Genomic DNA, 23,992 nt, shown 5'->3' with positions numbered 1-23,992 from the left:
AGATTTGATCTAGCAATTGTGAGATTACTTAGCCTTGCTGGTTCCATATTTGGGATGCAAGTAGTCCTGTGGTATAGCTTCACCAGGTTGATGCCTAATATTTAGGTATGTTTGACACTGCTGCTTGTCTGCCCTTCAGCTATGTTCGTTGAACCAGAGTTTACCTCCGAGATTGATGTTAATGGATGAGTGGGAGCTATGTTGGATTATGAGGTGACAGATTGTGGTTGAATACAATTCTGTTGTTTCTGATGGCCTACAGGATGTTATGGATACCCAATTTTGAGTTACTAGAACTATTTGAAATCTGACCCATTTAACATGTTGATATGCCACCTGTCATAATGGAGGGTATTCTCACTATGAAGATGGGACTTTGTCTCTGCAAAGATTGTGTGGTAGTCACTCCTATCAATACTGACATGTATGGATGCATTTGCAAAAGTTAAATAATTGAGGACAAGGTCAAGTATATCTTTCCTTCTTGATTGTTTCTTCTTTACTTGCTGCAAAACAGCTTGCAACTGTGTCATTTAGAATTAGGCCAGTTCAATCAGAAATGGTAATTATGAACTACCCTTCATGATGAACATTGAAGTTCCCCACCAATTCTGTGTCTGTGCCACCCTTAGTATGATTTTGTGAGTATGAACATGTCCAGCTGTTGCTTGTCGAGTCTGGGACAGCTGTTGCAATTTTGGTACAAGTTCCCAGATTTTAGAAAGGAAGACTTTACGTGATGACTGGATTGCGTTTACTGTTGTGATTTCAGCTGCGTAGGTTGATGCCATGTGGACATCCAGCTTCATTCTTGTCTTCATTCTTGTACCACTTTGATACAACTGATTGGCTTACAAGATAATTTCAGATGGCAGTTAATAGTCAACCACGTTGCTATAATCATGTGTAGTTCAGATCAGGTAAGGACAGCAGATGTCCTTCCCTTAAGTTCATTAGTGAACCAGCTGTGTTTGATGATAATTGACAGTGGTTACATGGTTGCTATTAGGCTGGTTTTTAAACCAATTTCGCCATACTGACGTACAATCATAGAGTCATAGAGATATACAGCACGGAAACAGACCCTTTGGCCCATATCCATTGAAGCACTTCCGATTCATATACCCATCCAAATGCATTTTAAATGTTGTAATTGTACCAGCCTCCACATTTCCTCTGGCAGCTCATTCTATACACACACCACCCTCTGAGTGAAAACATTGCCCCTTAAGTCCCTTTTAAGTCTTTCCCCTCTCACTCTAAACCTATGCCTTCTAGTCTGGATTCCCCCATCCCAGGGAAAAGACCTTATCTATTTGTTCTGTCCATGCTCACCTTGATTTTATAAATCTCTATAAGGTCACCCCTCAGTCTCCGACACTGCAGGGAAAGCAGTATCAACCTATTCAGCCCCTCCCCAGACCTCAAATCCTCCAATCCTGGCAACATTCTTGTAAATCTTTTCTGAACTCTGAAGTTTCACAACATCCTTCCGACAGGAGGGAGACCAGAATTACACACAATATTCCAAAAGTGGCCTAACCAATGTCCTTAACCAATGTCCTATACTGCCGCAACATGACCTCACAACTCCTATACTCAATGCTCTGACCAATAAAGGGAAGCATACCAAAAGTCTTCTTCACTATTCTACCTTCGACTCCACTTTCAAGAAACTATGAACCTGCATTTCAAAGTCTGCAACAGTTACATAGTCGGTGGGAATGGTGGGGAGCAATGGTTGGAATTGAATCCATGTAACTAGAATATTACCTTTGTGTTCCTGATGAAGGGCTTTTGCCCGAAACGTCGATTTCGAAGCTCCTTGGATTCTGCCTGAACTGCTGTGCTCTTCCAGCACAACTAATCCAGATTCTGGATTAATAGCCTAGTGATGCTACCACTACACTACTTCCCCTCTTGCCAGTGTGAACTGGGAATGAGAGGGAACAGTTCAAAATCTGCCAATGTAAACTTGTGAGGAGAGTTTGCGAAGGGTTTGGGGAAGGTATAAACTGAGAAATTGGAGTGGAGCAAAGATAATGGTATGAACTGGAGCAAAGGAATGTTTTTTTTATGTCTTTATGAGTACAGTAAGCAGTCAAACAGATATTTATTCGCAGTAACAACCACAAGAGATATGTGATGATTGCCTTAATTGTTGTTATGATCTTCCACCATAATTAACAATGTTTGAAACTCCTTGATGCTGACATTGTGATAAACCAGGACCCTACTGCATTTCACTAGTTACTGTTGGCTGATTGTCAAAGCTGTTTCTTAATAGTTCATTTCACCCATTTATGTCTTTCAAAAACTGAACAAAAAATATTTCTTACTACTTTATAAGAAATGGAATTTTGACACAAAAGTGCAATGGCAGCACAGGGTTAACTTGGATGCTTGAAAAGCAGCTGCATTCTGCCTTGTAATGCTGTCAATGAGCATGCAACAGCAAGCCCCATACAGTAGGAATTATTGTGTGGTTTATGATGGTTCTGTGTATCTCATTTGATTTTGTTAATAGGAGCTTTTTCTTTCTCTTACCCTCACCCTAAAATGTGCCTCTCAGCAAAACAGACTGTAGCTAGGAGTAGGCTGGCTGGCTGTTTCACCAGCTGCTGACTGACTGCCAATGACTATCTGTGGCCTGGCGTCATTATACATGGCTGAACTGAACTGAGCTGTTTACGTCACTGACTCAGTTCTGGATAGGCTTTTGGGATAAAGAGTTGTCTCAGTGTCCAATATATTGGATCCAGGGCGAGTTGTCTGATTAGGATTGCATTGGATTAAGGTGCATCAGAATGAGGGGACATGCTTCCTTTTTCCTGCATGAGAATGATGGACAATGTTGAGATTTGTGGCTCTTTGGCTGGACTTCCTGGCTGGAAACTGTGGGCCGTGCCTGGTTTAATTGCTCTTCGTTGTTTGGAAAAGTAACTTTATACTGAGGGTAGGGTGTATGCATTGGAGCTGTCAGTGAAGATATTACCGAAGTTGAATGAATTTGGGCAGTAAGTGATATTCCATAGAAGATTTGTTGTCTTCTATGGAATATCAATTACTGCCCAAATTCATTCAACTTTGGTAATATCTTCACTGACAACTCCAGTGCATGCACCCCACCCTCAGTATAACAGATGTTGTATTTGCTGAGAAACCCAGTAGAACTGAGAGCACCTCTGTTATTCCTGATTTTTGTGGAGTTTGTCAGCATTTGGAGCGAATGGATTAGTGTCTGTTGCAACAGCATGAAAGTGAACGGCGTTGTAATGTAGATCATTTATTTTGAAATGACTTTGGGGAGCTGCACAAGAAAACAGATAATAAGATAACAAAGCTGGCAAATATAACTTTTCCGTATCTGACTGTTATGTAAACAGCTCCCCTCCCTGATCCGTCCCACTCATGTGTTTCTATTTAAGGCTTTAAGAGCAGTCGATTGCTATTGGTGTTCTCATCCCCCACACTGCCTCTGGTCTCTCCCTGACAGAGAGGGACAGGACAGGCTGTTTATTATTTTTAACTCTGTCTCTGTAGCGGCTGCTGGCAATCTCCCTGATTATGTGTGTGAGATGAAATTGAGAACTGTGAATCTGTTGGACTTTATAGATCATCTTGTCTGGGATTAAAGTTCCAAGAATGTTAAATTAAATGCAAATCTGAAGATTCAAATGTTAAGCAGTGCAGCAGAGGGACTGGAAAGAAGATTCTATATGGCCAGATCTTTAGGAATATGCTGTACATCAAGCTTGAGTTCTGATTGGTTGAGGGGTGCTAAAGATTCAGCCTATCGAATGTGGGATAGTCTGTCGCTCGCAAGGAGCCATGGCTGCGAGTTGGCTGACAGCTTGTTTTTTCCCTACTTCAGGTTCAGAGGCTGTGTCAGAGCCCATGGTTTTGGATCAGTATATGGTGGTCGCCAACTATGAAAAGCAGGAGAACTCTGAGATCAGCCTAAAGGCAGGAGAAGTGGTGGATGTTATTGAAAAAAGCGAGAGTGGTAAGTAAGAGAAATAAGTTTTTAAAATCTTCCTTCTTTCTCTCCCTCTCCCAGACCTAGTACTGTACATTACTTCCATCTGTGTCTGCCTTTGGCTGAGTATGAGGAGCTCCCTGTTGCTTTGGGCTCAACGCCAAGATCTGCCTCTCTCTGTAGGAATGTCTGCAAATTCTATATTAATTAAGAATGTAAAAGTGCTGTAAACACAGTCCATATCACAATATTACCAGATATATATGAGTGTAATCAGCATTGATCACTTCCATGAAATTCAAGGTTATTTTATATTTTTCCAGCCCCTTTCCTATAAACATGTGGTTGCAGTTTGGAATTGATCCATTCTTTTCCTGAAAATTCCTATTACATTTTTTTTTCCTTTTTGACATCGATATATCATTGTGGCTGTGTATTTGTGTGATAAAGCTGAGCTGGATTTCAGCATTATGCAACCTAGATCTTATGTTTCTGTGCAGTTTCATGAAGTGTTGTGTATATATAGTGAATTTTCTGTTGCAGCAGTGGCTATTTTGTCTTCAATGTTTAGATAGTGACCGGTACACGTACTATTACTGCATTGTGCTGGTGCGCAAAGTTGTTCTGACAAAATTAGTTTCTATGTAGGACCTGTGGAGACTACACTGGTCACTGCCAGGTTCTCCCTGTCCTTTACACAAGGCAGCCTATCACTTTTACTCCATTTTTGTTTCGTGATAATGAGCGTTCGACTTAAGCATTAATTATGCTAATATTTTGGGAGATGGAGTGAAAACTGCAATCTTGTGGTAAAACACTGCCCAAATCCTTGGAAAAACAGGGATTAATTAAAAATGTTTTGATTTGCTGTTTGAGCACTATGCTCAAATGCAGCGAAATTATCTTTTTCTCAAAGTTCAGTGGTAGCCAAATCCAACAGTGTGTACAGCCTGCTGCCCTTTTCCAGCACCACACTTTTCAACTCTGGTCTCCAGCATCTGCAGTCCTCACTTTCTCCCAGTGTGCACAGCAAGTCGGACACCCGTTTCAGTGTGTATAGTGACCACGTTATCTATTTCAATGTATACAGTAACTTGTGATCCAGCACAATACATACAGTAACCAGGTTTTCCAACACAATATACATAGTACCGAGTGACTCAGCACAGTACATGCAGTAACTAGATGATACAATGCAATGTACACAGTAACCTGATGAGTTAGTACAATATACATGGTAACTGAGTGATCTAGCACTAGATGATCTAGTACAATGTGCATCCAGTTACCAATTGAACAGTGTATATGAAATTGAGTAATAGAGCACATTGTATACTGTAAACAGGTACCCCAGTTCAGAGTGTACAGTAACTGGATGACCTAGTGCAGTGTACACTCTGATAGAAAGTGCATGATTTATATATATTAATATCATTTTTAGAGTTCGGATTTTAAACTAGTGGCATATGGTTGCTGGTCTATTTTTGTGAAGGGATTTAACTTAGGTTAATCTTCTCAGAACCATGTTTTAAACCATTATCTGCCAGAGAGCAGATGGCTGCAGGGCCTTCTGGAGTGTTAATGGAAGTTTCTTTATAATTTGGATCTACAACAGGAGATAGAAAGCATTGAAAGGCATTAGTTTGCTTTTAGGGGTTAGAATAAGCAAGGATTGATTTTGGCTTAGAAAAAATTACAGATTGGAAAGTATTTGGGCAATTTAAAGGTGACCTAATGCAAGTACATGGAGAACACATGGGCAGTGGACATACATGAGAAGAGCAGTAGTGGCAAAAGATATAAACCGGTAGGAAAGAACTCTTTTAATCTGTTCATAACTGTCAGAGCTAAAGTGTGATATCAGAGCAAAAGAGCCAGGAGTTTGGGGGGTATTTCCTTCATATCACTTTTGATTGCCCAACAAGTTTCAATCAGATTATTACAGCTGAAGAGTAAAGTTAAGAAATTCAGTCCTAAAATAGTTAACATACAAATTAATTAGTTATTTAAATAGAATAGACATGGCTGGGCAGGCGATGCTTTGAGGCTGTTTTGTTTTTTTAGGAGCTGGTTGATGCAATGTGATCAGTAGTGATCACACTGTACCATGTGAACAGTAAAATGTATAATCATTGGTACAGGTAGTTTTTCAATAATTTGTTGGGTGCATTCTTGTGTTAGGAGAAAGTGAGGTCTGCAGATGCTGGAGATCAGAGCTGAAAATGTGTTGCTGGAAAAGCGCAGCAGGTCAGGCAGCATCCAAGGAACAGGAGAATCGACGTTTCTGGCATAAGCCCTTCTTCAGGAATGAAGAAGGGCTTATGCCCGAAACGTCTTCATTCCTGAAGAAGGGCTTATGCCCGAAACGTCGATTCTCCTGTTCCCTGGATGCTGCCTGACCTGCTGCGCTTTTCCAGTAACACATTTTCAGCATTCTTGTGTTACCCCGCATTATAGAAAATTCACGTTTTAGAAACAGCACTTGAAGTGTTGGCAATATAATTGTGTTACAGCACACACACGTTTTTAAAGTTTGCGCTTTAGAAACAGTGCCCCCAATTTGTCAGTAGCGTTACAGCAAATTCATGTTATAGCAAAACGACCTGTACAATGTATACAGTGATTTAGTGAATGCAGGGCAGTGTGAACATAGCCAGATGAGCTAGTAAAGTATGTATAGCAACCAGGTGATCCATTGCAGTATATACAGTAACCAGCTGATCCAGCACCACATATACAGTAACATGTGATCCATTGTCATGTGTACAGTAACTGGGTGAACCAGCACAACATGTACGATAATTGGGTAATCCAGCTCAGTTTGTACAATAACTGGGTGGGGTGTTTAAAACCTACTAACAAGGTGATCAAGCATAATTTGTACAGTGACTAGTTGATCAAGCCTAAGGTGTACAATAATGGTGATAAACAATATGTACATCAATCACAGTATATACAGTAATCAGGTGATCCAGCACAGTTTGTACAGTGATTAGGTGATTCAGCCCAGTAACCAGGTGATCGAGTGCAATGTGTGCATTAATTACAGTTCAAATGCTGCTTATTCATTAAATAATCTATTATATTTAATCAATTATTTTTGTATTTTGTTATTAGCTTGTGACTTTACACAAGTTTCATGCACTACAGCTCAAATTTGCTCTGGATATATGCTGCCTTGTTAAATAATTATTAAGCTGAAAAGGATTCAAATAATTAATCATCTGATCGTGTGGCAATTAAAACCTGCTTACAACATGGTGCAATTAACCATTACTTTTTCTACAGCTGCACAAGCATCATCTTTGTGTTTTTTTTATTCTTCCATGGGATATGGTTATTACTACTGCCCATCCCTACTGTCCCCTAAACCAAGTGTTTCAACCATTTCAGAGGATCATTGGGTACTGAACACATTACTGTGGTTCTGAAGTCACATGTGGGTGAGACTGGATGAGGATAGCAGATTTCCTTTCTTAAATGACATCATTGAACCAGGTGACATTACCACAGCACTATCATCTCCCATTGATAAGGAAAATAAGGTGGGCTATGCACAGAATTCCATCATAGTACTCAGTATGAGCAGATGTGCGATCATCCATTTTTAACCTAGAAAGGATAGAATAAATAACTTTATAAATAGTGAGAAGTTAGCAACATTGAAAAAGCTGCAAAGAGACTTTGTAATTGAGGTACACAGATCATTAACATTAATTTTGAATGAGATTGATATTTCTTCATACTCCAAAGTTACTAAGGGACATGGACAAATGTTAGTATATCGAGTTGGTCACAGATCAACCATAATCTCAAAGAATGGTCTCCTGTTATTCCCATGATTTTATAACATAATAAGTGGGAGCATAATGAGACCATTTCGTCCCTCGAGGTTGCTCCGTCATTGACTAAACGATGATTGGTTGATCTGTTGTGAATGCTATCTACTCCGTTAATCTTTGATTCCCTTGCCTATTAGGAACCTGTCAGCTCCACCTTAAAAATATTCTATGACCCTCCCTCCATCTCCTTTTATGACAGAGAATATCCAAAGTAAACTAGCCCTCTGAGAGGGAAACAAGTCCTCCTCATCCCTTTCCTAAAAGGGCGAGCCCAATCTTAAAACAACATCCCCTAGTGGACTCATCCACAAGAAAAACATCTTTTCTATGTCTGCCTTGTCCAGACCATTTAAGATCTTATGTACTTTTCAATAAAATTACCCGTCACTCCTGTAAACTCCAGCAGAATCAAGCCCAGCCTGTCCAACCCATTGTTATTGATGGGTGAAATGTGTTGATAATCAAGCCCCACTATTCTTTGAGTTGCACCACAAGTATAAATGTTTAAACTCAGTTAGTCACCAAAGTGTTTCTCTTTGGTGCAGCTATCCTGAATAAAAGACACTTCTACCAGGCTTCTTCAATAACTCAAAATTATCTGTTTATTATAACAAAACCTACAGTCGGTTCTGCTATAGAACATGTTTCTTCAATGTGAATTGGCTTTAACATGATTAAAGAACCTAGACCGTTATTTGTAAAATGCAAACTTTCCTTACCTGTGTTGGCTATGATGCAATTCCGGTCCTATTAAGTTTAAATGGCGCAGCTATTGCGTGATTTTCTTATCACCCGAGATCCATGAGAATGGAACTATCGTGTTATTTCAGAACAAACTGTATTCGTAAAACAAGTTGCAAAACAGGTTATGTCTAAACTATAATCTATTAGACAAATAGGGAAAAAAGCATCCTTATTGACTCGTGGTCTACATAACCACTTAAGTAAAAACATATCCAACTCACAATCCAAGATCTAACTGCTGACAATAAAGTTCCTACATGGGACTGTTGTTTCATAGCACCTCATGAAATAAGGGGAGAGGGACTGCTGAAATGCTCACACATATTGTTGCAGACATGGGTGAGATTACTGAGTCCAGGCTCACCTAGCCTAATCCTGAGATTGTGAACATCCCATATAGTACGAATCCCATATGGCACGTGCTAAATGGGATAGATTGAAAATGCCCTGGCAGCTCAAGACTGGACATCCATAAAGTGCAATGGACTTCATTAACAGCAGCAGAATTACCACTATCTGTAACCTCATGGGTTGGCATATCCTACTGTACAATTGCCATCAAGCCAGAAAATCAGCCCTCATACAGGAAGACATGCTAGGAGCAAAGCTAGGCATACCTAAAAATGAGGTGCCAACCTGATCAAGCTACAGGACTACATACAAGACAAACTTCAAAACCAGTATACAGATCAGATCTAAGCTCTACAGTCCTGACATATTCAGTTATGAACAGTACGAGAGTATTCCCATCCTCATTGATGGGAGCCAACAATAGAAAAATCTGAAGCATTTCCAATTATTTTTAGCTATAACTGATGAGTGGACAACCACCTGATGAAGGAACAGTGCTCCAAAAGCTAGGCTTCTAAATAAACCTGTTAGACTATAACCTGGTTTTGTGTGATTTTTAACTTTGTACATCCCAGTCCAACACCGGCATCTCCAAATCATACCAGACTTACTTATCATCCCCTCCACATTCTCATCTGTACTGAATTGTTTATATTTTTATTGAACAATAAGGGACCCAGCACTGATCCTCATGGTATGCTACTGGACACTGATCTTCAGTCACACAAACAGTCTTCTACCACAACCCTCTGTCTCCTACTACTAATTCAACTATGGATCTATCATGCCAGGTTACCCTGGATCCCAGGTGCTTTTACCTTTTTTTATCAGTCTCCCATGTCACACCTTGTCAAAGCCTTTGTTGAAATCCATATGATGTGATTTCATTGAAATATATCTGATCGTGAAGGGACTTAATAGGGTGGATACTGAAAAGATATTTTCTCTATTGCGGAAGACTAAACTAGGGGCTACAGTTTAAGAATGAGGTCTCCCTTTTAAGATGGAAATGAGAGGACATTGTTTTTTGTGAATTTCTCTTCCTCAGAAAGTAATTGAGGCTGTTACTTTGAGTTTAATCAAGCAGAGTTTGGTGGATATTTCGATGGACAAGGGAGTCAAGGGCTGTAGGGAACAGACAGAAAAGTGGGTTGAGACCCCAAACAGATCAGCCAAAATCTCATTAAGTGATGGAACAGGCTGTAAGGGTTGAATGGATTAATCCTGCACCTACATCCTGTGTTCGTATAATTTGGATTTTTGCTCAGTTATGTCATGTCTGTAAAGAGCAGGACAGATCCACCTGGCCAGTTATTGCCCCATAAGTCTATTCTCAACCATCAGCAAAGTGGTGGAAGATGTCATTGACAGTGATGTCTAATGCTCCTTTTGGGTTCCACTGACCACAGGAACCACTGATTTCTGACCCCTTATTGCAACCTCTGTCCACACATGGACAAAAGAGCTGATTTCCAGAAGTATGGTGAAAGTGGCAGCCCTTGTCATAATGTCAGCATTTGACAGAATATAATATGAAGAAGCTACAGTAAAATTGAATTAAATGGGAATTAGGGGAAAATCCTCTGGTTGAAATCATATCTCATACAAGGATGTGATTATTGGAGGCCAAACATCTCAGCTCCACAACATTATTGCAGAAGGTCCACAGGTTAATGTCCTGAACCTAAATATCTTCAATTGTTTCATCACTGACCCATCTTCCTAAAGACCATAAGACACAGGAGCAGTTGTGAGCCATTAGGACCGTTGAATCTCCTTTGCCAATCAATGAGGTAATGGCTGATCTGAAAATAATCATCTTTCATGATTTGAATGTCAAAAGGAAGAAAGTTCATTCATGATTATAGTCTGTTCACAACCTCTCAGATGCAGTAAGACCTGGACACCATTCAAGCTTGGGCTTATAAGTGCCAAATAACATCCACATTAGTGCCAATGACCATCTCAAAAAAGATAGAATCTGAATATTTCCTCTTAACATGCAGTAGCATTACCATTCCTAAATCTCTACCGTTGACACCCTTGGAATATCATCGACCAGAGACTCTACTGGATCAGCTATATAAATACTGCAACTATGAGAATAATTCAGAGGCTGGGAACTCACCTCCTGAGTCCCCAGCAGCTGTTTACCATGCTATGGGAACAAAAGCCAAGAGTTTGATGAATGATAGTTTGCACATCTTCTTTGTTCTGGTTGTCATGAGCTGGATATAACCAGGAAACCAGATGGTATTTCATCAAGTTAAATATTCATTCCCTTCACAGCAACACATCATGGTTGTTGCAAATACCATCTACAAGGTTCATTGCAGCAGTTTGCAAGGCTCCACAAAAGCAGCTTCCAAACCCATGCCTTCTACCTCCTAGAAAATCAAGAACAAAAAAAGCATATTGAATGCCACCTCTACATGTTCTGCTCCAAGTCACATACCATCCTGACTTCTTTCCCCTTTCTGTGTCAAAATTATGAATTCTACATTATATGTTATTATAAAATCATATACCATGTATTGTATATATGAGCACACCACATGTGAACTGCAGTGTTTCAAGAAGGTAGCTCACCACTTCTCAAGGACAATTATAGAGCAACAAATACTGGCCTTGCCAGCAAAGACATCCTATGAAAGGGTCAATGAAAAAACAACTCAGAATTGTATGTAACTGGGAGGAATGGTTTCTGTTAATGGTAGTACCATGAGCCAAATGCATTTGTTCTTTTGTACAATTTAAATTAAAAGTTTGCAAACTGCTGGCAAAGAAATCAAGGGGAAAATATGAATATTGTTTGCATAATGAATTGTTATGGTCTTGAATATGGTGTCTGGAAGAAGGATATTCAATAGTAGTTTAAAAAAGACATACTTCAAAAATGAAATATTGCTGGATTATGCAAACAGTGAAAGCAGATGTCTGATGAATTGCATATTATTAAAAGACCCGTAAGGTAATAAGGTATAGGAGCAGAATTAAACCATTCAGCCAATCAAGTCTGCTGCACTATTCAATCATGGCTGAAATGTTTTTCAACCCTATTCTCCTACCTTCTCCTGTAAACCTTGATCCCCATATCAATCAAGAACCCATTTTTCTCTGTGTTAAATATAATCAAAGGCTTGGCGTCCACAGACCTCTGTGACAACGAGTTCCACAGATTAATCACCATCTGGCTGAAGAAAATCCCCTTCATCTCGGTTCTAAAGGGTCATGCCTTCATTCCGAGGCAGTACCCTTGGGTCCTATTCTCTCCTAGTGGAAACATGTTCTCTACATTCACTCTGTCCAAGCCTCTCAGTATTACAGAATGAGATCTCCCCCCTCCCCGTCCCCATCCTTCTCAACTCCATTGAGTACAGACCGGGATCATTCTTGTAAACCTCCTTCACAGCCCCTCCAAAGCCATCATATCCTTCCTTAGATATGATGCCCGAAACTTCTCTCAATATTCCAAATGCGGTCTGACCAGAGCATTGTATAACCTCAGCAATGTATCTCTGCTCTTGTATTCTGGTTCTCTTGAACCCTGAGCTAGGACTCCTAAGTCCTTTTGTACTTCAAGTTTCCAAAGTCTTTCCCCATTTCGAAAATAGTCCACTCCCCTATTCTTCCTACCAAAGTGCATAACTCACACTTTCCCACGTCATGTGTGGATTTATAGTCATGGTAATTGTGGGAGTTGGTAGGTTTGTGGTGAATATTGGTTGCTAGCCTATCCCCACAAATGGAACAGAGAAGTCAAGAAAGGAAAGGGATGAGTCAGAGATGGACCAAGTGAATGTCAGAGCATGGTGAAAATTGGAAGCAAAAGTGGTAAACCTTTCCAATTCCGATGAGAAAGGAAAACAGTACTGAAGATGTCATTGATGTATTCAAGAAAGAGTTGTGGATGAGGGTTGGAGAAGGACCAGAACAAGAAATGTTCCACGTTTCCCACAAAGAGAGAAGCATAATTGGGTCCCATTCATGTACTCATGGCTGCACCTTTGGCATGAAGAAATTGAGAGAAATTAAAGGAGAAGTTGTTCAAAGTGAGGCCAGTCAGAAAAGTATGATGGAGGATAGGGACAGTGCAAGCATTTTTTTCCACGAAGAAGCAGAGAGGTCTAAGACCGTCCTGTTGGAGATAGACATGTAAAGGGATTGCACATGCACAGTGTGAAGGCAATGGCTGCAGCCCGCCACTGGACATTCTGAAATTAACTTAAAGTGTCATAAGAATAACAGATTTAAGTAGGAAAAGCTTGGATAAGGGGAGAAAAGAATCGAGTTGAGGTAGGAAACAATGATTTCTGTGGGACGGGAGCAGATAGAAACAATAAGTCTGCCCAAGCAGGATTTTGGGCAGAAGGTAGAAGCGGGCTGTGCAGGTTTGGGGGCCTGTGAACTTGGACGCAGTCACAGTGAATCCCACACTGTGTTAGCTAGGAAAAGATTTCAAAATCAGTTTTGAAGAAAGGTCATTGGACCTGACATGTTACTCTGCTTTTTCTCCAGAGATGCTGAGTTTTTCCTGCAATTTCTGTTTTTATTTATCACTAAGAGTATTAGTTATAGTAAATAATTCAGTTTATTCATCCAATAATATGAGAATAATAACTGGGAGTGAATGATCACAGCAGAGAGCAGACAGCTTAAAGCAACATCATATGATTTGAAGCAATTTTGCATAGCAACAGACATAATAGAAACCTAGTGAGGCCTCACTATGATATCTGTTGGTTGCTACAGCAGAGCAGGATGTTATTTGAAGAACAAACACAGAAAACTCAGCTGGTCTGGCAGTATCTGGAGAGGGAAACTGAGTTAACATTTTGAGTATGGTATGACTTCTTAAGAACGTAAAGGGGTTGGAATTTTTTTTAATACACTTTGACAGGGGTGGAGGGTGAAGAGAACAGGTCGCCAGGAAGCCCAGTGGAGAAGTGGGGTGGCACGGTGACTCAGCAGTTAGCACTGCTGCCTCACAGCACCAGGGACCCAGGTTCGATTCCTGCCTCGGGTGACTGTCTGTGTGGAGTTTGCACGTTCTTCTCTTGTCTGCATGGGTTTCCTCCTACAATCCAAAGGTGTGCAGGCCAGGTGAATTGGCCATGCTAGATTGCCCATAGTGCTAGGTGCATTAATCGGGTAAATATAGGCTAGGGGAATGGGTCTGGGTGGGTTACTCTTCAGAGGGTTGGTGTGGATTTGTTGGACCGAAGTGCCTGTTTCCGTACTGTAGAGAATCTAATCCAGTCAAGACAAGGTTGTTAATGGTGGTGCAAGAGAAATGTAAAATGGCTCTAAATTGTGATGTAAAAGAGAAAGAATGTGTCCTCTATACTGAGCAAAGTAAACAAGACAAGATTGGACATTGGTATTGGAGAGAATGTGAAGAAAAAAATAGAGAACAGACATCATGTGGTCAGACTCTGAAATTATTCAATATTGAGTCCTAGAGACTGTAAAGTGTAAATGTGAAAGAACTCTTTACGCATGGAAAGTCCTTGATACTTATCCAGTTTCCTTAGAGCCAGCTCTTAGAGTGAACAGAATCTCTGACACTGATGTTTATATCTGTCAGCTAGGGCTCCCTGATTAGAACAGATTAACAGCCCCAACATTCTACGATGTCCATCTGGTTGACATTGTTACACAGCGCCACACTTTTCAACCCTGACCTCTGATTCTGACAGTCACCACAAGTGGAAAGTGAGATGCTGTTCCTTGAGCTTGTGTTGTGCTTCATTGAAACATTGTAGAAGGCTCAGGACAGAAATACAAGCAAGAGAGTAAGGTCGTTTATTGAAATGGCAATCAATTTGAATATCAGGGTCATTCCTATGGAGTGAGTGGAGATATTCTGGACAGTGGTCATCCAGTCTGATTTGGTCTCATCAATGTGAAGTAGATTGTTTTGCGAGCAGTGATTACAGTGGACTAGATTAAAAGAAGTACTAATAAAACACTGCCTCTCCTTGTTTCTTGCTCAACAGTTGCTGCCAGATGTGGGTTTTTCCAGCATTTTCTGTGTTCATTTAATATTCCCAGCAACCACAAAATTTTGCTTTTATGTGAGATGAGGAGAAAGCTAGATGTGTTCCTCAGATGATTGTTCAAATGTGTGTATGTACAGCTATCATATGCCATTCCATATTAAATAGTGCAGGTCTGTGTACAGCAGTTCCTGCATTTCAAAGTAATTGATGCTACATAATGTGCTTCAGAAGTGGATAGTCTTATGTGAATTCATATCCTCCTTGATTTTTCAAACTGGAGGGAAAATATACAGGGTGACTGCTGTATCTGCAGAGTCGGTTTCCGCGGTTTCAGTTAGCCGCGGTTTACCGTGGCCCCAACATATTACATGGAACATTTCAGAACCAGGGAAAAGGGGGCTGCCGAGGAGGTATGTTTCCTATATAAATGAATGGGTTCGCTACTATCTGTGGTTTTAGGCTTCCGTAGTAGGTCAAGGAACGTATTCTCTGCGGGTACAGGGTACATGGTTAGTGAAGAGGTCAAAAAGAAGAAATTTCTAAGCGGGATTACAATTCTTCCATATTCAGCAAAGAAGGTGATAACTTCACCTACTGCACACTTGTTTCTCTCTCTCTGCTTTGCTCTTTGCACGAAGAATGAAAATATTATTCCCTTCGATAGCCAGCTTTCCCAGTGTCTCATTTAGTGGGTTCACGAACTGAAGTATTTCCCATGACTGCAACTTAAGAGATCTAGTCTGACTGACCACACCTGTTTTGCTCAGCTGAATGGAGCTTTTAAGCTTCATTCAAATCTACAGTGTATTTCCCTGGAGCACCTCTAATTTAGGGCATGTTAGCATTGGCCTTTTGCTCATAAATGATTACCACATAATGAGAGTGAGATGATATCTATGACTATGTCTGCACCAGACATCTTCACAACAGCATTTTACAATCTTTAAAATGGTACTTCAACAAGCCCACTTTAACCAGCATCATTGCTACTATTACACAGGTTACAGTATTTAAGTGGAGAAAGTGAGGTCTGCAGATGCTGGAGATCAGAGCTGAAAATGTGTTGCTGGAATTCCTGAAGAAGGGCTTATGCCCGAAACGTCGATTCTCCGGTTCCCTGGATGCTGCCTGACCTGCTGCGCTTTTCCAGCAACACATTTTCAGCTACAGTATTTAAGTGGCAATTTTATGATTCATGAGGCCATCCTAGTCATTGGAAACAAGTTCTGTAGTTGATAAAGTACAGGACTATCTGGGTGTGGTACTTATATGTTAACCATAGATCTGTTAATATTTAAAGCTATTGATATGAACAAAGACATGAGATGTGGAACAGCCCTTGATGTGTCGATGAGTTCCCACAGGAACAGCATATGATATGATAGTCAGGTTATTGTGTTTAGTAATCTTCCGGGTGCCAAATCATGACACTGATGTATGCGTTGTCATGTGCTGGTGACCATGCATGTGCAACTTTTGGGGTGACAGACTATGGGTGTAAGCAATGGAGTGACTGGCTGTGTGTCTTGTAATTACCTCTTAGTACCCTGTACAAGATTCTCTTGGGTATTACTTCTATGTTCCTGACCACACAGTAAGAACAATTCCAAACAGAACTCTGTAAAGAAGTACCCCCTGGAAAGTAATTGCAGTTCAGTTAAACAGCCCATAAACCCACACATTCAGTCTCATCTGTTTTTGTTTTGTTTTTAACTACAAATTTTTTTATTGGTAAATTCTTTGTGCATAATGCCAGGAACCAAGCAGAGTGCATATGAACATTATTGTAAATAAAGCAAAGAGCCCCAAAGATGGGGCTTACAAAAAAATTTACGTCTGTTTACATATATCTGCTGCTGCCACCAATTTCCTTACAGCACAGAACAATTCCACAGATTCCAGTATGGTGTTTTAACTGTGTGCTCACCATTGATGAACTGGGCATCAGTATGGATATTGGGAATGTAATCAGCATCATTTGGAGATATTTCTCTCTCCTGACACCAAACACATTTCAGTAACTGATGCATCACTGTTGATTTTGGGGCTCCGACCTAAAACATATTGCATTCAAATAATTCACATGACATTTCAATTGCAGGAAGTTTAGAACTGTTGGAATAAGTGCTTTATGTCACAGTACTAGTGCTCCTACTTCTGTGTCAGAAGATCCAGTTCAAGTCCCATTTGCGTTGGGGATATGTCATAACATGTCAAACAGGTGATTAAAAATACTTTAGAAGTGTAGCATTTTGCAGCATGGAAGAGTCCATCTGGTGCATTATGTTGTGCCATCTCTTTATCATAATCATCTAGAACTAGTGAAACTGACTCAGATAATCATCATAGTGCTTTTCCTTATGGCTTCATGAAAATTATTACTGTTTAAGCACTTTTTAACATTTATTTCGAGAAATAATTTGTGGATAGACTACCCAGATAGTCAGTGCCAACAACATACTGGGGAACTTGTTCCACTTTATGGTTTCTGGACACTGAACCATTGCACAAGTGATTTCTCTATCTGGGTAGCCAGTAATTCGATAAATACTTGAAGGGAGGAATTTTGCAAGGCTAATAACAGGGAAGTGTGACTAATTGGATTGATCTTTTTAAGAATTGGCACAGACATCATGAACCAATGGTCTCCTGTGCCATAAACTTTGATGATTATAACTATTGGCCTTCCTTTAATTGGTAAACCATGGCAAAATCTTCCTAATTTGTTAAAGAGATAAGATTTCATCAAGGCCATCTTTATAAAATTCCTTGAACACTACCGCAGTTAGGCGGGGTGGTAAAAAAAATTCCTTGAAATAACAGAGATGATTAAAAATGCAGTGAAAATATTAAAACTGTTACACTGCTGTTTGAGAAACTGATGCGAGATAAATCTGATAGTTGAAGGTGAGTCTGACAAATTTACTTGAGTATTTCATAAGGTAATGGAGAGGATTGGAGAGAAAAGTGCAGATAATGTGCATAGGCTTTCAATAATAAGTTATCTTTCAAGACAAGATATTCCAAAGACATCTTAGAAGCCCATAGCTCCAACGAAATGACACTTGCAAAGAATCAGGCATCAGAAAGTAATGGTGAACTGTTGTTTCACAGACAGGAAGGGAACATAAGAAATAGGAGTAGAAGTCGGTCATTCATCCCCCAAAGCTTGCCCTGCAATTCAATAAGATCATCTATGAAGTGCTGCAGGGCTCAACTCTTCTTTCTACCAGCTCCTCATAGCTAATTCACCAACACTTCAAAAATCTATCTCCCTCCTCTTTAAATTTTTCAGTGATCTTGCCTTCAAAATTCTCTGGGGTAGACAATTTTAAAAGAGTGATGTAGAGAATTGTCCAGGTATGTCTTGTACAAAAAGCAGAACAAATTCAATCTGACCAATTACCGCTTCATTAGTTTACTCTCGATCACCAGGAAAGTGAGAAAAGGTGTCATCAGCAGTTCTTTCAAGCAGCACCTGGTCAGCAATACTCTACTCACTGATGTCCAGTTTAGGTTCTGCCAGGGCCATTTGACTTCTGAGCTTGTGAAAGCTTTGGTTCAAACATGGACAAAACAGTTGAATTCCAAAGGTGAGATGAGAGTAACAACATTTGACCAAGTGTGGCATCAAGGAACCCTAGAAAAACTGGAGTCAATGGAAATCAGTAAGAAAGTTCTCCACTGGTTGGAGACTTATCTGGCATATAGGAAGATGGTTATGGTTGTTGGGTGTCAGTCTTTTTAGCTTCAGGACATCTCTGCAGGAACACCTCAGGATATTGTCCTAAGCCCAACCATCTTCACTTGCTTCATCAAAATTCTTCCCTCATTCTTAGGTGAAGACCAGTCCAAAATATTTTTTAATTTGAGGGCTGACCTTACAGAGGTTTATAAAATCACATAAGGTGGCTAGCAAGGGTCTTTTCCGATGGGTGAGGGAGTTCAAAACTAGGGGACATATTTTTAAGGTGAGAGGAGAAAGTTTTAAAAAGAGGCAACTTCGTTCACATAGGGAGTGGTTCATGTGTGGAATGAAGTGTCAGAGGAAGTGATTGATGCAGGTACAGTTACAATACTTACGAGCAATTTGGATAAGTACATGAATAGGAAATGTTGTGAGGAATATGGGCCAAATGCAGGCAAGTGGTTTGGGAATATGGTTGCCTTAGACTAGTTAGACTGAAGGGTCTGTTTCTATGCTGTACGATTCTATGACTTTTGTTATTTCCATGTTCCCCATTATTAATTCTCTGAGCATCCTTCAAGGGCACAACACCTAGTTTAGGTGCTTTCTTTTTTTTTCCCCTGTAGAAGCTCTTGCTGTATATGTAATTAATTTCCCCCTTTTTATTAACTTTTTAATAAGCTGAGAGCTTGGATTAATATATATATAACTATGATGTTGTAGCTTTTACAGAGACTTGGTTGAGAGAGGGACAAGTCTGGCAGCTTAACATTCCAGGATATCGATGTTTCATGTGAGAAAGAGAGGAATGTAAAAGAGGTGGGGAGTTATGTTATTGATAAGGGAGAAAATCACAGCTGTACTGAGAGAGGACACCTTTTGTGGGCTCATCCCACAAAGCCATATGGGTAGAGTTCAGGAATTGGAAGGGTGTGGTTATTATAATGGGATTATACTGTAGGCCTCCTAACAGCCAGCGGGTGATAGAGAAACAGATATGTGAATAGAGAATGGAACAGTTTTAAAACAATAGAGCGGTTATGGTGGATGATTTTAACTTCCCCTGTAGTGACTGGAATTCCCTTGGCTGGGGGTGTGAAATTTGTTAGGTGTGTCCAGGAGTGTTTCTTGAAGGTATATGTAAATCATCCAATGAGGGAAGGGGCCAGGTGATCAAAGTTTCAGTGGAGGTGTGTTTCAGGAACAGTGACCATTGTTCTGTAAGTTTTTAAGTTACATGGATAATGTGACAGTTGTTCTTGGAGAAAAATATTAAATTGGGGGAACAATGACTCCCATGGTATAAGAAAAGAACTGAGGGATGTAGATTTGGGTGGCAGTTTGAGGGTAAATCCACATCTGGAATCTGGGAGTCTTTTAAAGCCCAGTTGATTAGAATTCAGGATCAGCCTGTTCCTGTGAAAATGAAGGATAAGGTTGGCAAGATTTGAGGACCTTGGATGACAAGAGAAATTGAGAGCCAAGTCAGAAAGAAAAAGGAGGTATTTGTAAGGTTTAGGAAACCAAAGACAGAGCCCTTGAAGAACACAAAGATAGGAGGAAAGAACTCAACAAGGAATTAGGAGGACTAAAAAGGGCCATGAAATATCTTGACAAATAGGATTAAGGAAAATCTCCGGGCATGTATATATGTGTATGAGGGTAGCTAGGGAAAGGGTAGATTCACTAAAGGGCAAAGGAGAAAATTTCAATGTGGAGCCGGAGGAAGTGAGTTAGGTCCTGAATGAATATTTTACATCAGTATTCATAAAGAAGAAGGACATGATGGGTGGTGAGCCTTGAGAGTGTTATGTTAATATTCTAGGACATTTCAATATGAAAAAGGAGGAGGTGTTAGGTATTTTGAAAAGCTTTAAGGCTGGCAACTGCCCAGGACCTGATGGTACCAATCCAGGAATGCTGAGGGAGACAGATGAGAACTTTCTGGGATCTTGTATCAAATCTTTATATCCTCCTCAGTTACAGTAGAAGCCCAGAGGACTGGAGAATAGCCAACATTGTCCCTTTGTTAAGAAGGGCAACAGGAATAATCTGGGAACTTAAAGGCTGATGAGCCTTACATCAATGGTAAGGAAATTATTGGAGAATATTCTTAGGGATAGGATTTACTCATATTTGGAAAGATATGGACTTATTAGCGATAAGCAATATGTCTTTGTGTGAGAAAAGTTGTGCCTCACAAACCTTATTGAGTTTTTTGAGGAAGTGATACAGATGATTGAGGGCAGGCCATTGGTTTGTTGCCTTTCTGGACTTAACAAGGCCCTAATGGCAGGCTGATACAAAAGGTGAAGTCACTTGGGATCTACGGTGAGCTGGTAAGATGGATGCAAAACTGGTTTAGTCACATTAGACACAGGAGCAATGGAAGGGTGTTTTTCTGAGTGGAGATCTGGGACCAGTGGTATTCCACAGGAATCAGTGCTGGGACCACTGTTGTTTGTACTCCAAGTTCCTCTCATATCCCGAAGTTCTGTCCTGCCAGCTTGGCAACCCAGAGAACAATATGTATTCCTCTAATAATGTTATTCCCTCTTCCCACTACATTCCTTTTGTTCCCCTTAGTTGAATGGTGTGCTGTGGTCAGTTGGTTCATCCTCTCTGCAGACGCAGTGCCCCTCAACACACCTCAGTGCAAGAGCTTCATATCTTTTGGTCAAAGGCACTGACCGAGGTTCCACTAAATCTAAATTCTGGATCACCGTAACTACTTTATTTGCAATCAGATTCCCAGTCCCTGACCAGGGAACATGTATTGTGGTTTTGCCAGAGACCTTTATTAGAATCATTGCTCTGAATGACATATTCATTACTGATGTAGACTTGGCTGTACATCTATAATTTTAAGTTTTGCAGAGCTTTGAGATGCAGAGGGATCTGGTGTCTGAGTGCATGAATCATAGAAGTTATGCATGTACTGCAGGTAATCAGGAAAGCAAATGGAATGTAATAAAATAAAACAAAGAATTGAGGATGCTGGAAATCTGAAACAAAAAGAAAAATGTTGTGGTTCTGTTCGCCGAGTTGGAAATTTTTGTTGCAAACGTTTTGTCCCCTGTCTAGGTGACATCCTCAGTGCTTGGGATCCTCCTGTGAAGCGCTTCTGTGGTGTTTCCTCCGGCATTTATAGTGGCCTGTCCCTGCCGCTTCCGGTTGTCAGTTTCAGCTGTCCGCTGTAGTGGCCGGTATATTGGGTCCAGGTCGATGTGTTTGTTGATGGAGTTTGTGGATGAGTGCCATGCTTCTAGGAATTCCCTGGCTGTTCTTTGTTTGGCTTGCCCTATAATGGTAGTGTTGTCCATTACAGTTACAGCGGACAGCTGAAACTGACAACCGGAAGCGGCAGGGACAGGCCACTATAAATGCCGGAGGAAACACCACAGAAGCGCTTCACAGGAGGCTCCCAAGCACTGAGGATGTCACCTAGACAGGGGACGAAATGTTTGCAACAAAAATTTCCAGCTCGGCGAACAGAACCACAACAACAAGCACCCGAGCTACAAATCTTCACCCAAACTTTGAAAAAGAAAAATTGCTGGAGAAACTTAGCAAATCTGGCAGCATTAATGAAGAGAAAACAGGGTTAACATTTTAGGTTCAGTGACTTTTCTTCAGAACAAAGCTAATAGAATGTTAAAGTTTATTGTGAAATGAATAGTATGCAAAAGTCCAGTTACACAGGACTTTGGTGAGACTATATTTGTGTACAGTACTGGCCACCTTGGATGCTATTACATAGGAAGCAGTTCAGCAAACGTTTGCTGGACTAATGCGTGGAATGAGCGGGTTGTTGTATGAGGAAAGGCTAGATAGGCTGGGCTGCATCCTGTGGAGTTTAGAGTTGTTAGAGGTGACTTACTTAAAATATAACATTCTGATGAGACTTGAACAGTTGGATTGAAAGGATACTTCCTCTTGTGGGAGAATCAGGGGACAAAGTCAGCACTCCATCTAACTTTCTCACCAATTGTGCGTGCCTATGAGTCGCATGCACAGCAGCGATTTCTGAACTGGAAGACACTGCTATGACTGGCATGCCAATCATCATTCACGGAACATTGGAGCCAAGCAGCTTAGAAGAAATATTGGTCAGAACTTAAAATTAAGGTGTCGTCTATTTAAGATGAGGAAACATTTTCTTTTGTCAGAGAGGTTTGAATCTTTGAAATTCCTTTCTTTGAAAGACAATGAATGCTGAATCTTTAAATATTGTTATGGCAGAAGTAGATTCTTGATTACTAAGAGGATGAGAGGTTAATTGGAATATGCAGGAATGTAGAGTGACTCTTAAAATCAGATTATCCAAGATATTATTGAATGTTGGAGCAGGTTCAAAAGCTGATTGGCCTACTGTTGTTCCTTATTTGTTATTTGTATGTTTGTTTGTATGGCACAAAACTTGAAAGTGCAGTAAATAGTGAAGTGAATAGTAACAAACATAGAACAGTACAGCACAGTACAGGCCCTTCAGCCCTTGATGTTGTGCTGATCTTTTATCCTACTCTAAGATCAAACTAACCTACATATCCTTCATTTCACTATCATCCATGTGCCTATCCAAGAGTCACTTAAATGTTCCTAATGTATCTGACTCTACTACCACTGCTGCCAGTGCTTTCCATGCACCCACCACTCTCTGTAAAGAACCAACCTGTGACATCTCCCCAAACCTTCTCCAATCATCTTAAATTTATGCCCCTTGTGATAGCTATTTCTGCCTTGGGAAAAGTTCTCTGACTATTAAGTCTCATCATCTTGTACACTTCCATCAGGTCACCTCTCCCCCTTCTTTGCTCCAGTGACAAAAGTCTTAGCTCCCTCAACCTTGCTTCATAAGACATTCCCTCACTCCAGGCAGCATCTTGGAAAATCTCTGCATCCTCTCTGAAGCTTCCATATCCTTCCTGTAATGAGGTGACCAGAACTGAACACAATATTCCAAGTGTGGTCTAACCAGGGCTCTAGAGAGCTGAAGCATAATCTCACGGCTCTTAAACTCAATCCCCCTGCTAATGAAAGCTAACACACCATATGCCTTCTTAACAACCCTGCCAACTTGGGTGGCAACTTTAAGGGATCTATGGACATGGACCCCAAAGACCCTCTGTTCCTCCACACTGCCAAGAATCCTGTCTTTAACCCTGTATTCTACATTCAAATTTGACCTTCCAAAATGAATCACTTCACACTTTTCCAGGTTGAACTCCACTTGCCACTTATCAGCCCAGTTCTGCATCCTATCAATGTTCCATTGCAGCCTACAACAGCCCTCTACACTATCCACCACTCTCCCTACCTTCATCTCATGGGAAAACCTACTAACCCACCCTCCCACTTCCTCATCCTAAAATCACAAAGAGCAGAG

General features: G+C 40.5%; 1 protein-coding gene across 2 annotated transcripts in view; it reads left to right on the top strand.

Annotated features, from left to right (window-relative positions):
- Window positions 1-23,992, top strand: part of sh3pxd2aa (SH3 and PX domains 2Aa) — a 310,500-nt gene that overhangs the window by 195,606 nt on the left and 90,902 nt on the right. The window contains exons 1-2 of one of the 2 annotated variants that reach the window (XM_043712867.1): window positions 3,501-3,569; window positions 3,875-4,006. In XM_043712867.1, the coding sequence (XP_043568802.1) occupies window positions 3,898-4,006 (109 nt within the window). In that variant the 5' untranslated portion in view covers window positions 3,501-3,569; window positions 3,875-3,897. Of the gene's footprint in view, window positions 1-3,500; window positions 3,570-3,874; window positions 4,007-23,992 lie in introns of those variants that run through there. The other variant, XM_043712866.1, reaches the window with a different exon arrangement.

The sequence above is a fragment of the Chiloscyllium plagiosum genome, chromosome 22, assembly GCF_004010195.1.
Source record: "Chiloscyllium plagiosum isolate BGI_BamShark_2017 chromosome 22, ASM401019v2, whole genome shotgun sequence".
Classification (NCBI taxonomy): domain Eukaryota; kingdom Metazoa; phylum Chordata; class Chondrichthyes; order Orectolobiformes; family Hemiscylliidae; genus Chiloscyllium; species Chiloscyllium plagiosum.
This window is presented reverse-complemented; position numbering and strand designations above follow the sequence as displayed.